General features: G+C 31.7%; 1 protein-coding gene across 1 annotated transcript in view; it reads left to right on the plus strand.

The window, feature by feature from the left end:
- LOC114330466 (angiotensin-converting enzyme-like) overlaps positions 1 to 17,171 on the plus strand; it is a 537,413-nt gene that overhangs the window by 133,549 nt on the left and 386,693 nt on the right. Inside the window, exon 15 of the mRNA XM_050663676.1 lies at positions 6,248 to 6,503. Coding sequence (XP_050519633.1) covers positions 6,248 to 6,503 — 256 coding nt within the window. The remainder of the gene's footprint in view (positions 1 to 6,247; positions 6,504 to 17,171) is intronic.

The following is a 17,171-nucleotide window of genomic DNA, read 5'->3' on the forward strand; positions in this document are numbered from 1 at the left end:
ATAATTGTGAAAGTATCCGAAGTAAAAAATTCATATTTTGTCAATAGAACGTCAAAATGATTAGCAAAATCTTAAAAAAAATCTATTACAATTTAATTACTTTTTTGCGTTGTAAATATTAAGCGATAACAATTAAATAATAAATTTAAAAATTACCGGTGAAAGTTGAATTAGTAGTCCGCTGGGAGCGACACCAGCGAAGCTCACAGTGTATATGTAGAAACAGAAATAAAATTTTTCCTATGACAGTTCAACAGTTTCCAGTATAATAGATTTTCCGCCATATTTGTTTCTAATTGGAACTTAAAAGCTAAAAGTAATGAAATTTTTTTGAGTGATACTGGATTCTTCGGAAAATGATTTTCTCTAATTTTTCTATTTTCAGTTATTCTCTATTATAAACAGTTTCCGAGATATCGAGCTTTGTCACACTATACAGCCACCCTGTATATGCAGAATGTTTACTAAGTATGTGTACAAACTTTATAGGTTAAACGTTCATATAAACTGAAAATAATTTTTTTTAATGAGTGTTCACGTTCGATACATCATTTCAATAATAATTTTACATCTGGTTAAAATTGAAGGTTTTTTAATTTATTCTCCACATAAAAAACACAGTTTTGCTTTTTCCTTGTATATAAATATGTATAATTCAATAAAGCGCGTATTTCCTCCAAATAAAATAAAATATAACTCATAACTTTTTCTTTTTTCTTCTTTTTTTTTACTTTTTTTTTCTTTTATATCATATGCTATTGAATGTATAAAAAGCAGGTTGTGTCTCAACTCAACTTTAAATTGAAATTTGAAAATAAACCATTACATTTGAAACATTCATACTTTTTAATGAAATAATTAGGTGAATGTATAATGTTAAAATTGGTATCCGTTTGAAACTACATTCTACATTCTTGTAAAATTTTAAAGCAAAAAATATAGTTTCATTCTTCAAATCTTTATTTATTTCAATGTACATTTTATTCGAAATTGTTTGGTTCAAATTATTACTACCAAAAAAGCAAGACCAGCAAGACTCTTGCAGCAAGACCAAGACCAAGAACAAGACCGGCTAGTGAAAGACCAAGACCAAGACTGCCTTTTAGCTACAAGACCAAGACAAAGACCAAGCTTGCAAGAACAAGACCAAGACCAAGACTAGGCTGGTCTTGGTCTTGTTCTTGTTTTGCTCATCACTACTTTTATTTACATATCGAGCAACAAAACTCTCAATTTTGCTGATTGGGGATGGACAAAAGTAAATGGCACCTTGGTACCAAACTAAATGACGGATATTCCTGCACCAGAAGAACTACTTAAAATAATATTTTGCAATTACAAAAAAGGATGTGGCTCAACTTGTGGGTGAAGCAAACTTGGATTATATTGCAATCAATCTTGCGGTTCTTGCTCTGGTGATAGCTGCCAAAATAGTTCTCCTGTCGATCAAGAAGAAAAGGAAGTTGATGCAGAAGAAATAGACAAATTTGGAAGTTGAAATTAAATTATTGATATATACTTTAATAAAGAATGTGTGTGTACTTTGTACGCACGTAAGAAGTTATACTTCTACTATATGATTCCAACGAAATTAATATATGTACTTTAAACAATTTATTTGTATTTTATTTAAATACTAAACTAATTTTAATACTTACTACTTTCCAAATATTTTTATTAAAACAATACCAAAAGTTAAAAAATAAAAGAATATAACACACACAAACACACTGAAAAAATGCACCAAAGAAATGATTTCTGAACAATAATAATTATTGTTGGCAAAAATTTTACCTAAATACGCATTTTCTGAAAAAAATTATATAACGAATATATTCACAATCATAAAATGTATAAAAAAAATAAAAAAATATGAACTTGCATTGCGATTCGAACCCGCGTGCTTAGACTTGAAATCCACTTACACACACCAGTCACCCGACTTGACCACTTACTCGTACTTGTCATGTGGGAAGGTAGGCTAACTGAACGTTTTACTGTTTGACAGTTCTGAATTTAATCAAAATAGTTTGATTTTTGTGTGTGTGTTCACAAAGGGAATTAAAATATTAAAATACAACAGAACATAGAGTAAGAAAACAATAGGTATACTAGATGAAGAGTAGTAGAAATTTTGTTGGTAATTAAATTATGTAAATCAAAGCATTACCTACTAATAGATATGTACATACATTTTCCAAATACGTAAGTACCTATGTAATTTTTTATTACAATACTGAAACATTTACAATTAAGTACGTACCTATTGCTTTTACAACTATTTAAAAAGTTTATACTTTTGCTTGCCTGTGTCCTCACAACAATAAAAACTAATATCATTGTATTAGCATTGTATAACTAGACCATAGATAAACAGATAGACAGATAGACCGTAGATAAACAGATAGTCCGTAGATAAACAATGCTAATTTACAATGTTGTTTATCCATAACCTCCATATTGAACAATTATTGTCATGTCATTTGAACACCCAATCAGAGCAAAGGTATAATGCGTCTGCGCCGGGGAACAAGGTTTTTGATGAATTCGCGCATATTAAATTTCACTCCCATAGAGCCTAAAGAAGTAGGTATAACTTCAAAAATCATATTAACTTTATACTTAATTTAATGTTGTAAAATAAAAAATATTTTTCATTATCATCAAAATGTGAAGTTTAAAAAGTTTAATTTCCCTCAAACGAATATTTTTATGGGATACAAATTTTATAAATATATCATTATATCATAAGCAACAATTAATTTTCATATTTGTAACGAATTCCATTACTTCAAGCTTTCAAAAAGATGTTTCCTCCAATTTTTATGGTAAGGGGTAGTTTTTAGAGGTTGAATGAAATTGAAAACTTGTATGTATCAGGTTTTTATATTTAAATCATATATATTTTTTATTTAAGATCGAAAATAAAATGATTTCATAATCTTAGCCATTTTTTAAATAACTGTATAAGGGGTAGTTTTTAAGGGTAGTTACATATAAAATATCGAACTATTAGTTGCATTGTAAAAAAATAACAAAAATTTAACATGTTTAAACATACTGATGTCTATAACTGCTTCCATTTATTAACTTTTAATTTTTTCCCAAGTTTCATTCTTAAGGGTGGTTTTTGGTGGTTGCATTATTAAAAAAATTAAGTGTCAGATTTCTTGTACTTGAAGGAAACAAACTCCCCTAGTACGATCAAAAATAAAAAAAAAATTTCACGTTTCTTGACCATATTTTTTAAATAATCTTTGTAGGTGGGATTGATTTTAAGGGTTTTGAGCTGTAAAATATCAAAATATAAAAGTCATGATTCGAAACAAACAACATTTAACATATTTGAACATAATTATAGCCCATTACCGCTTTAATTCATAAGTTTTAAATTTATTGGAGTAAGGGAAAGTTTTCACCCCTTAAAAATAAAAAGCATTCTTTGTGACCAAGTCAAGTTTGAAGAGGAGGGTAAAATGAACTTAATTCCAAATTTTCAAGAAGATCAATAAAGGCAATTAGAATTGCGAGGTTTTTATCCATTTTAAGCTTTAATGATTGTACTATGTATATTGTCAAAATTATAGGCCTATAACACTGATCTCAAATATAGGCAAAATATTTGAAAAAATAATTAAAATAAGACTTACAAATTTTTTTAAAAAATTTAATATACTATCTGAATGTCAATATGGGTTTCAAGAGGGAAAATCAACGGAAGATGCAATCTGTACTCTAACAGCTAACATCTACAAAGCTCTTGATAACGCAAAACCATCTCTTTGTATATTTGTCGATTTAGCAAAGGCATTTGATACGGTTTCACATAAAATACTGCTGAATAAACTTCAAAAATATGGTATAAGAGGACTTGCATATAACATCCTAGAAAGTTATCTGCTAAATAGACAACAACATGTTTCTATAGATGGAGAAATCGGTAAAGGAAGAATTATATCTTACGGAGTACCACAGGGAACAGTCTTGGGGCCAATTCTCTTCAATATTTATATTAATGATCTATTTAGATTGAATATCACAGGTAAGATAATAAGTTTTGCAGATGACACAGCTATTTTCTATGATGCAAATACATGGAATAACTTAAAACAAAAAGCTGAAACAGATTTTGCTACAATTCAAAAGTGGTTTCAGTTTAATAAACTTACCTTAAATGTAGAAAAAACAAAATATATGCCATTTACATCATATGTTAATAACCTTCCAAATCTTGGCCCGTTAAAAATTGATGCAAAAAATGAAATTCCACATACACACGAAATTAAATATCTAGGTATAATAATTGATAAGCATTTACGATGGAACAGCCAAGCAAATAATATAGTAAATAAACTAAGAGGACTCTTATCAAGATTTAAATTTTTAAAACAATTTTTAGGAATAACTCATTTACGAATTATTTATTATGCACTTATACAATCTCAACTCACATATGGTCTTTTAGGATGGGGTGGAATACGCAATAATTATTTACATTCTATAAATATTATTCAGAAATGGATAATTAGAATTATATACGGAAAAAATTTAAGATATTCTAGTGAGCTGTTATATAACGAAAGTAAATTTTTAACTGTACGTAAATTATTCTGCTATAAAGCCCTTATACATATACATGAAAAAAAGATAATAGGGAGTTTTTGTTGCTACGTAACGTACGCATCTCCGTATACGTAAAGCAACTAACGTGTCGTAGAGGATGAATGTTAAAATAGGTAGTTTTTGTAACTGCCTTAACGTAACGTAAAGCAAATCGTAAAGTCACTTTTAAATTCCGTTGACATTCAAAAAAATAAAACAATGTTCACACAATATACAATTAATATACTAATGTAAAAAAAGATAAATGAATGATGAAATTGTATGGTTTTAATTGCTTCTATTTAAATATAAAAATATTATTTTTCCTTAGGTTAAATTTTTTTTATTTTTGTTTATACCTACTTTTTAGTTGTAAATTATTATCCTACATCAGAATTCCAGTATACCTACATCAGAATTCCAGTAGGTATAATGTAAATAGTGTGGTAATATTTATTTGAAAATTTTACTGAAACTAGGTCATTTGTTTATCTAGTTATTAATTGTGGTGATCACTGTGCGTATTTCTTAAATTAATACAAGATTTGTTTGTTTTGCTTTATTAATAGACAACTTAAAAACAATAAAATTTTAAATCTATTATGAAGTTCCAATTTCCAATTACAAACAGAATAATTTTACTCAAATAGACTAAACCAATAACCAATATAACCTTAAAATGTTTATAAACGGTTAGTACGCTGATGAAATGTTCATTTGGTAGGTAATCGGGCAAGATCCTCGTGTGCATTCGGTGACTTTCGGCTCGATAGGGATGCGTATGAACCTAACGTACCAGCCCGTAACCTTAGGTAATACGTATCGCGATACGGGAGTTCAACCATTAATGCGCAAGCGTATATGTCAAAAAGATGCGTTACGTTTACGTATTTGTGTGCACAAAAACTCCCTAATATTAAATTTTAACAGTCATGCCCATCAAACTAGATATATAAAACATAATGCAATTCTACCAAAATGTAATAAATCCATCCTCCAAAGATATGTTGGTTACATAGGGCCCAAATTGTACAATTTACTACCGGATAATTTAAAACAATTTAAAAATTATAAAAAACATAGGTATAAATATGAAATTAAACAATGGATTGGGAGCAAATCAACAAAATTTTGCGAAGAACTTATTAATGGACAATTCTAATAAATAAACTTAAGTATGAAATAAATATCGAAAATAAAGTTTACATCTATAGAGATTTTTATTATCAACTGCAACATTCCTTGAATTGATGGACACACTTATATCACAAATTACATATAGTAAAATTAGTATATTTTTATTTTTTTCTTATTTAATGTTAGAGTTTTTAGTATTTTTATAAATTCCCATATAACTGTATACATTTATACAATTGTTAAATATTTTTTGTTTTTGTTTATATTGTAAGTTAATATATTATATTTTTAAGTCTCACGCACGAGGGGTGCTACTTTTGTATGTATATTAATAATATATATACAAGGTAGCTCAACTTCAGTGAGTTATTTATGTTTATTTAGGTAGTACTCATTATGCTTTTTATTTTTTAAAAATCTTTATTGTTATTCCTAAATAAATATTATTAAATTATTATTATTATATATTATAATAACCAATTTTTTAGTAAAATCCACTGTTTTTTAGTTAAATGTAACTGCGGAAGTCGCCCAACAAGGTAAAGAAATCTGGAAGCAAGTGAAGCAGTTCGATTGGAAACGCTTCTCTTCTACCGATCTGAGGAGGCAGTTTAAGTCCTACTCACTTCTTGGACGCGCAGCCTTACCAGAAGCAGAACTCAAGGCTTTGAACAAACATATTAGTGACATGGAATCTGTGTACTCCAAGGCAAAAATTTGTGATTATAACAACAAAACCAACTGCGATCTAGCTTTAGAACCTGGTAAGAATTAGTTATTCTGAAATTTCTCTACCAATATGTTCTTTTTCTTCTAATGCCCACTCCACTAATGAAGGTTGCAGGACCCCTTTTCCTTCGATAATACCCTTCATAATCAGTTGCAACCACCCTCACTTATCATTTCTAATTATGTGCCCCAAATATGCTGTCTTTCGCCTTTTAATAGTGGTCAAAATTCTCTGTCTCTTCCCAACACCATTTCGTTCGTAATATGATCGGGCCATGGTATTTTCAAAATTCTTCCAAAAAGCCACATCTCAAAAGCTTCCAGCTTTCTCATTAACTTAACATTAATAGTTCAGTATTTACAATTTGCTTCAACCACAAAGGGTTATTAGCAATGAACTGTATTGACATCAAATTACAAAGTTTTACAAAGTATTAAGTTTGGTTAATTAGTCCTATAGTACGTAAAAAATTGAGAGTCTTGAATGAATTATTTTCACTTAAACAATCTTTAAATGTATTTGGTAACTGTTGATGTTGTCGTTCTATAACGTAGAGGGGGCAGTCTATTATTATATGTTGCACTGTTAGTTCACTATCACACACATAACACATTGGAGGGGCTTCTTTCTTTAATATAAAGTCGTGGGTGATCTTCGTATGACCAAGTCGCAATCTGGACATGAGCACTTGGTCTCTTCTCTTAGTAGGATGTTTCGACGGCAATACACTTTGTTTGATTGTTCTTAATGCAGAGTTTGATTTGTTCCAATTTGTTTGCCATTTTGTCATGATCTTGTTTCTTGATGTGTGTCACATTTCTTGAATGCAGATAGGTTTGTATTACAATCAGGGAGAGCAATTGTCCATGGTAGCATGCTTTGACTGACTTTAAAAATATTGTAAGTGGATGGAATAATTGTGTCTAAGCTTTGTAACGTTGCGCTCACTCGATGATAAAACGGAGGATCCAATCTTTTCCCCCTATTAAATGTCGATGGAAATCTATCTGTAAATGTGTTTTTATAAACAAGTAGCTGTGGGTTAGTTGATACTTTTGAGGCATACATGAGGCTAAGTTATTCTCTCCTGAGTTGAAGGGATGGTTCACCTGATTCAAAATACATACTCTCAACTGATCTTGTGTAGTGTGCTCCCAGTGCAATTCTAATTGATGAATTATGAACTGTGTCTAGCACTTTCAATAGTGAACCTTTTGCTGAGTTGTAGGCAACAGCAGCATAATCTAGTTTTGAACGGATTAGGGTTTTGTATACAGTCATAAGAGTTTGGAAATCTGCATCCCATTGTTTATGAGATATAATTTTCATTAAGTTAATGCCGTTTTGAACTGAGAGACGAAGAAAGTGGATGTGGTCTTGCCACGATAGTCGGCTATCTAGTTTTACTCCCAAGAAGTTAATCGATTCTGAATACTTTATTGGTATATTTTTTAGGTAGAGTTTCGGTGGATTTATGTATTTCTTTGGAGTTTTACTGAAAATCATTGCTTTCGTTTTAGTAGGTGAAAATTCTAGGCCAGTAGTATTAGACCAGTTCTCTAATTTGTAAATGGCTTGCTGTAAATGGGTCGTAATTGTTGATATATTTTTACCACGACAGAATATAACAAGATCATCAGCAAATAGACGGGCTTTGACTAATGGGCTAAGTGACTTAGCGATGTCATTGATGGCAATAAGGAAAAGTACAACACTAAGAGTAGACCCTTGAGGAATACCGTTTAATTGGATTTTGGAGTCTGAAAGAAAGTTGTCTATTCGAACTTTGAAGTTTCGCCTATTAAAAAAATTATTAATAAATTTGATAATATTTCCTTTAATCGACCAACTTGACAGAATTCTTATGATATCTGATCTCCAAATTGTATCATATGCACGTGTTATGTATATCAAAAAATACAGCCAAACATACTTGACCACATCCAAATGACTCATGAATTACGGATTCAATATCCACTATGTTGTCTAATGTAGACCTGGACTTTCTAAATCCACTTTGTATAGGGCTAAGTAGCTGTCGATCTTCTAGGTACCACGTTAGTCGGTTGCTTACCATTTTTTCAAGTACTTTACACATAGTAGAAGTTAGAGAGATTGGTCGGTAAGACTCTGGGTCCGATTTATTTTTGCCCTGTTTAAAAACTGGTACAATAATGGAATCGTACCAATCAATTGGGAAAACATTATTTGTCCAAATGAAATTATAGAGAGCCAAAAGATATTGTTTGCCTTCCGTTGGCATAGCTTTTAAAAATGTCGTAGGTATGTTGTCAGGCCCTGGGCTAGTGTCTTTAACTTTGTTTAACGTTTCTAACAGTTCGTCCATCGTAAATGTAACATTTAGAGGTAAATTATTGTGATCATCAAGATTTATACAGGCATTATTAACTTCATTTTTATGGACTAGGAAACTTGTAGAGAGATTTTCGTCACTGCTATGTTGTTCGTATACGTTTGCTAGTACGGAGGCTATTTCTTGCTTAGTTGAATAAATATGGTTATCGTGTTCTAGGTAATGAATGGTGTTAAATGATTTTTTCCCGTACATTCTGCTTATCATTTGCCAAACCTCAGAAGTCGAGGTAGGTGAATTTAAAGATGATACATATTTTTTCCAGGCTTCTCTCTTACTCTTCTTTAAGGTGTATCTACAGTACGCCCTTAATCTTTTGAATTCTAGCTGGCTATTTAAAGTTGGGTGCCTTCTAAATTTATAAAATGCCTTTTTTGATTCTTTAATTGCTGCCTCGCAATGAGAATTCCACCACGGGACTGGGGCACGTTTTTTTGGAAATTTTGAATAACCTACGGACTCGTGAGCTATTGACGTTAAAAACTGTACGAAATGGAGTACTTTGGAGTTGATATCAATATCTGTATCGAAGGGCTGAACCAACTGAGAAATTGTTTGTGAAATTAAAGAGGAATAAAGAGACCAATCTGCATTTTTCAAACACCATTTATTGGACGGAACTGACGAGGAGATATGGTTATTGTTCATAATTAGGATAGGAAAATGATCGCTTCCATGCAAATGAGATGTCACATCCCACGACAGAGTTGGTTGTAAGACAGGGTCACAAAGGGATAAATCTATTGGTGACCCATTTCCGGTGGAAATATTGAACCTTGTGATTCTTCCATCGTTAAGGATATTCATATTAGAATCGGTAACAATTTGTTCGATTTTACGTCCCAAGGAATCTGTTTTTTGCCTCCCCAAAGTATATTGTGAGCATTAAAATCACCTAATATAATACGCGGTTCTGGAATTTGATTGAAGAGTTCAGTCATTTCATTTATGGATGGGTCTTAGTCCGGAGGAAAATAAAGATTACATATATTAACTTTGTGGGGGCCTTTTATAGATACTGCTGTTGCCTCCAACTCAGTTCTTAAACGTATTACTTCGGTATTAAATGAGTTATGGACATATATTACTACTCCCCCACTAGCATGGCTAGCAGTTATTCTGTTCTTATAATACGGAGTATAGTTCCTTAAATTATGAGAGTTATCTTCTTTGAAGTGGGTCTTGTAGGCATATTACAGATGGTTTAAATTTAGCTATAATTAATTTAAGTTTTTCTAAATGGGTGTAATACCCATTTAGGTTCCATTGCAGTATACAGTTGAATGTTGTTGTATTAAATTTCAGCAGAGGCGTCGCTGCTGTATTCACTGTGATCAGTATAGAAAGCGGATAATAATAGCTGTTTATTAATTTTAGTTTTTAATCTTGTACAGCGACTTTTCAGATACTTGGGAGTTAATGCTGGATGGATTTTAGTTAAAAAATTGAGTAGTCCTTCGATATCTTCTGTATACGTTTTAGCAATGCTGAGAGGATCAGCAGAGCCGTGTGCGTTTTCGAAGAAATCAATTAATTCTTCCTGGGTTAGATATCCGTTATCAGAATTATCTTGGAAAAAAGAACTAGTGCATTTAGTAAGATCTTCTGCTAAATTCCTATTATCTTCAGGAACAGTTTTTGCTTTCTTAGATTTACGGAGAGGTTCTTTAAATGGGTTCTGGTCTACTGATGTTGGAGAAGACGTTATTTCTGATACCGTTCGTTTAGACGATTGAGTGTCAGAGGATGTAGGAAGTTGATTTTGGCTGTGAATATTCATTTCAACGTTATCTGGCTGGAGAGGTGTTTGAATGGGATTTGAATCTAATAGAGAAGTATTGGCTGTTTCTGTTGATTGTGGACTGGTAGATTGTGGTGAAGATTGTGAAGGATGGATAGTTGGCTGAGCATCTCTTAGGTTGGGGTGGCAATTTTGGATATAATTTGGTTGAGAAGTAGGTGATAAGTTTTCGATAGATGTTTGAGTGTTCGTATTTCTTGTGTATTGAGAGGCTAGATGACCTTGTTGTTTGCAAATGAAGCATGATTGTTTTTCAAGTGAAAAATAGATTCGATAATTGATTTGTCCATAGTTAATTAATATAGACTCAGGAATATTTTCCAGATTTTTAGGTGCAATGTAAGTATATCGTCGGAAACTCAAGATATGCTTACATAAAGAGTTAGTTGTTCCTATTCTTAGAAAATCCAATGGAGTTATTTGATGAATTCCAATATTTTGTAGTTCAGTCTCTATAATACTGTGAGGTATTGATGGGGGGAACTATGGTTCCATTATCTCTTATCATTTACAATCCTGGAAATGGCGAGAATTTTATTGGGATCGACCTTAGTTGCTATGGCATTTAAATAATCTTCAATTTTGGTATTTGGAAGTGAATTGAACAAAATGGCTTGGTTTTTGCTTGGAAATTTTTTGTTAGGTTGAGTCAGAGCGGTTGAATATAATTTTGATTGATTGGATCGATTAATAACATCTTGAGAATTTTGAAGTTCAGAAGTTCTCTTCTCTGAAATTTCCTGCATATTGAGCCTATGTTGCCTGATTACGGCCCTGGTACTTGGACAGGTTCATTAGTAAATAAGCTACTTAATTACCTCGCTACTGGTATTTATAACCGTTGTTTACTGTTTGTTGATTAAAAAATAGTAATAAAGATGATCTAACTTACAGTTTGATCCCAAAATCGGATTAAGCACTATATAATACACTATTATACCAACTTTGATAATTTTCTAACAAGTAAAACCACCTTAGTTTTGATAAAAACTAAGAGCTAATCGGAAACACTGTTTACTAGTTAAGAAACCAGTTTCGAATCCCAAAGTGGTGGGTTTTGGGATACTAAGAAATTTCCTTTTCCTCAAAAAAGCTTATTGCTCTATTCTTGATCGAATTTCTGATTTTGGATTTAGATCTTATCCAGACTCCTAAATATTTCATTTTGTCCACTGGTTCAATATCTTCATTTTTTATCTGAATCCTTTTTAATGGCTATGGCTGCCCTTCTTACCTGCCCTTTCTGACAGGTTCCGGCGCCATTTACATCTTTAACCCTGTTTCAAGTAACTTAGTGTCGATGTACGTACACACTAGCCTACAGGGAACGACGGCTTAACCCTGCTTTAGTCGCTAGGATAAACGGAGCACCAAAAGTCGCTACGGTGTCAGAGACCGACAATTTAAAAAAAATAGTTATTGCTATAAAATTCATACAAATATTTTATATTGTGTATGGGAATGACTGAAAAATATTTTTGAAAATGTTTTATTGAAAAACAACAATATACATACAATATATTGTTATTTGTAATATAAAAATACACGTAAAAACAAAAGTTCGTAAAATCTTTGAAATGGAAAAACACTTCGTAATATTTAGTTAAAAGGAATAAACAAACTAAAAAATAACTCACGTTTTTAATAAAATATAAAGTAAGCATTTCACTTGATTTAGTGAGACATTTTATTTTGTAGCTTCACTTAGGCAAAGTTGACATATTCCATGAATATGTTCAAGGCACATGAATCTTTTGCATTTTATGCATGAAAAGCGAGTGCACCTGTTCTTTTTGGTAGTACAAAATGCACAACGACCCTTTGTCTCATTTCTTTCTGTAATTGCAGAAGTTGCATCTGGGATGCCACAAATTTCGCGAATTCGGCGTTTGAGACTAACTGGCAGATTTCTAGTAGTAACTCGAATTTTTAAATAGGGATATATAAGCCCATTTGCAAGGTTTCTTAAAAAATCACGTCGTTTCAGTTTTTTTCATTATTATCGATTTCATTAAAGATAACCATTGAGTTAATGGCAGAAATATTCAATATGGTATAGAATATTAACATTGGCCAACGCTTTGTGCTTCTTGAACAGTTGTAATTAACACTGAGATGGTCTACCATGTCGACTCCTATTTTTGTTTAATTGTATAGTGAGATAATTTTTGGTTTATTTTGATTACCCCTACCATAATCAATTGCATTATCATGATGTAGTGAGGATACAAGCAATACATTTTTATTTTTTTAGGAATATGAGAAACTAGTGTAATATTAGGTCTGGATCCGGCGTATGAAAAAAAAGTTGATTAATAGCAAGCTGAAAATTTGTTAATAGCTTAAGGGTGTCTAGTCGAACAAACTTTGATATATGGGAACACTGGAACAGAGGAAGTTTTAATTGTGAAACAGGTTAAAAATTTGGAACGGTAATACCACGAAAACGGCACATGTATTTTGTCCCACAGAACAGACTTAAACTCTCCGAACAGAGATTAAACTCTCATGCAAAAATCAGACTGCTATTTATCACCAAATGGGCGTTTTAATGAGTGGAACATGTAGAATATGTCAAATGACAGGAATTATGACAGGTGATAAATAGCAGTCTGATTTTTGCATGAGAGTTTAATCTCTGTTCGGAGAGTTTAAGTCTGTTCTGTCGGACAAAATAAATGTGCCGTTTTCGTGGTCTGACCGTTCCAAATTTTTAACCTGTTCCACAATAGGGAACTTGCATAACTTTTTAAATTCGAAACAATGTTATAAATCACAACAGAACATAATTTAAAACATGTATCAAAAATAAAAATTTTTGTAGGTCTTTCGTTTGGTCCTCAAAGGCGATTAAAAATTCAAATTAAAACAGGTGGACTAAAACGCGTCGTGACGTCATTCGTTTGTACACTTACATTTTTCCAATAAAGTAAACAGAATTTTAAATTAGACGTTATAAACGTCAGTAGAAAATACATTTATTTGACGTTACAAGTGTTTTGATCGTTTGAACTATTCATAGAAAACTGTACTTTTACAAAATGGTTTTATTTTCCGTAGTAAACCTTCTTTCCTTTCCTTCAATAACTATATCAAACTCCAATGTCAACAAACTAGTATATATTATTACAATGACATACGATAAATGTTAATAGAATATAAATATTTTTTCTTTATTTCGCGACGAGGTATACCAAAATAGGTGGAGGCCAATAAACTAAAGAAGAAGAAGAAGAAGAAGAATATACCTAATTATAACCATAAACGGAACCATATAGTTAAACTGAGTGACATCACGTGCCGTTTGACCTATTTTAAGATACCGAAGACTTTAAATTTGTACTTCTAAGTTATTATGAGTTTTTGAAGCGTGAAATTTTGGAAATCTCATTTTTATACAAAACTGAACATTATTATGTAATAAAAAAAATGTGCAAGTTCCCTATTAAAACTTGTTCTGTTCCAGTGTTCCCATATATCACAGTTTATCCGACTAGACACCCTTAAGCTATTAACAAATTTTCAGCTTGCTACTAATCAACTTTTTTTTCGTACGCAGGATCCAGACCTATATGTTGATTAAAACCAAACATACTTGAATTTACAGGATGCTTTTGTTTTGTGAATTCAGACGGAAATTCTCTTTTATTCTTCCTAATGGTTCCCACTACTGTAATTTTCTTCACATATACCCTATTCACTAATTCGATACTTGTGAACAAGTTATCAATTGTAAGATTCCGGCCTGAATTATAAATAGGTTTACATAGCCGTTGAACAACATCAATAGGTCTGTTACCAACTTGAAAACGGCCTTCAGGTTGTTGGCCAACATATACCTCTAAATTAGCGGTATAAAACATTGAAGCATCAGAGAGTGCAACAATTTTTATGCCGTACTTGTTCGGTTTTGATGGGATATACTGACAAAATATACACCTACCCCTAAATCCGGGTAACATCTCATCGATGGTGACATATTCGGAGAGACTGTATCCACTTCTACACTGAGTTACAGAAGTATCAAAAAAAAAAATCGTATAGGAGCCAACTTATCTTCCTTTAGTCTGTTTTCACGAGTTGCTTTGTCATCGAATCGTATACATCGAAGAAGAAATTTAAATCGTTGGAGCGACATAGTTAGACGAAAATTTCTATGCTTGATCCATCATTTTTCCAAAACTCGATTTACACGATTACCTTTCAGGAGTGCTGCGTAATAACTATTAACACTATTAGTGCCTGCACTTCTAATATATCAGTGTGTCTAGCATCCCGATCCCGAACAAAGTTATTTCTTATTGAGTCTATATATCTTTATTGGCAATAATACTCTTTTCGGGAAATTCTTAAGTTTGGATGTTCACATTAAATTAAATAATGAAAAAATTGAAATGGTTCAAACTTTTAGTAAACATGTTGATTACATTTGCAGAAAGATAGGGAAAAAAAAGGTTTTTTTTCGAAGAGTATCACCATTTTTGACATTTCAAATTAATTAACAATTTATAATTCGTTAATATTACCTCACTTTTTATATTGTTGTTCATTGATTTATACAGGATGTTCTAATTATGACAGGCTTCAAATTCTCCAAAATAAGGCTATGCGAGTAATATTGAGATGCAATTGATATACTCGAATTCAAGATATGCTGAAAACTTTAAATTGGTTAAAAGTTGAACATTTTATGTATGTCCAATCTATGACATTCTTATTTAAGATGGTAAACCATTTATTGCCTGAGTATTTGAACAGTCAGTTGGTCCCGATAGCAAATGTTCATGACCATAGCACTAGAGCTGCAAATTCAATAAATTTTTATGTTAGAACAACCAACAAGTCCAGTTCAATGAAAAGCTTGTTTCATAAAGGAATTGTACAGTTCAATAATATACCTTATCACATTAAAAATAGCCATAATGCAACTATCTTTAAGAGATAATAGTCCGTTATATTAAAACTAAGACCTAGAAACCAATTGGCAATGTTTGTTGTATTTCCAGTGTTTTTATTTTTATTTTATTTTTTTCTTTTTTTTTGTTTATATATTGAATGTTTCTGATTAATTTAATTTGACAATGCTTATTTCTTTATTTGTTTAGTCTCATGTTTTTAATTTTTGTAAAAATTTTTGTAATACTTTATGATAATTATACAGCGCTCCTTGCCTTGACAATTCTTATGTAATTTGTACAGGTGTGGAGTGCAATGTTTCTGTTTTGTGTATTATCTATTATGATAAATAAATAAATATCTATCTGTTCGTACTTTCCACAATCATTTCTAATATAGCGTTATTCACAAAATATTTTCAAATGTCACTGGGAGTCTTCAAGTCACGTGTAGGTAACCTCGACATCGGCAAACGTACTACGTAATTTTCTTGTCTTGTTCTAACATTTCTCGGTGGAACAGCCTTTTTCCATTTGGTAACACATCTTTTCCAATAAACGCTAAGGTATTACTTCTACTTTCTTCTTCCTCGTCGGATACATCTTGTTCCGATTCACTTCCGCCATCCCGTTTCTCAATTTGATTGATTTCATTTTCACTTCCCTCATCGTCAAAATAATTTTCATCGTCGCTAGGAACCATTTCCCAAAATTCCAACAAACGTTTTTGTTCGGCTTCAAAGACATCTATAAATAAGATTTGACCAAAACTTACCGATAAAATGCAATAATAAGATGCTAAATCTTTACCTGAACTGCAAGTTATGCTAATAAAGTAATAACTACACCGTTAGTCGCTACGGAGTCTTGCACCGAAAATGATTCTGTCGTCGGTGTGTGACACCGATAGCGACTAACGGAGGGTTAAACGTAGGTACTCTCCGAGGCATGGTTCTTACAGCTAACCATGGTATTTGTTTTCTTTATGTTTAAACCAAACTGTTCTTCAGTATCACAAATTGTGTTTTGTAGAGTCTGCGGTCTTGCTTGTGTAAATAACTCTTCGGAGTATACATTAAATAGTAATGGTGAAAATACACAGCCCTGTCTCACTCGTCAAACTAAAAGTTATATTTAGTTTGTATGTACGAGCCCCTTCCCATATCAGTTGGCCCAATGCAGATTGAAAAGAAAATCCAATTTTATAGAACAAAAAAAAAATGGTCAAGCATACCTAAACTTTCAAAGTTTTAATTCACCGATAATTTGTGGATGTCCAGAAGTATACAAAATATATTTTAAATTAATAAAAACGAATAATTAAACAGAATAACAACAAATTAAAAAAAACGTAAACCATTTCTAATTTTAACAAAACAAATGTGAAAGTTTACATCTGAGTGACATCCATTTTATTTTTAATTAGATTCAAAATTGCCCGAGGCATAGTTTTTACAATATTCTGGCAACATTCTGGTGTAAATGAATCCCATATTTGTTCCCAAGTTTTGCTTCAATTCTTTGACGGACCTAGCAGGATGTTTCCCCAATGTTTTTTATATTTCGCGCCACAAAGTGGCGTGAAAGTTTCTCTCAGGGACAAGTCGAGACTCTTATAAACGTATTCCAGAA

Source organism: Diabrotica virgifera, chromosome 1 (assembly GCF_917563875.1).
Source record: "Diabrotica virgifera virgifera chromosome 1, PGI_DIABVI_V3a".
Classification (NCBI taxonomy): Eukaryota; Metazoa; Arthropoda; class Insecta; order Coleoptera; family Chrysomelidae; genus Diabrotica; species Diabrotica virgifera.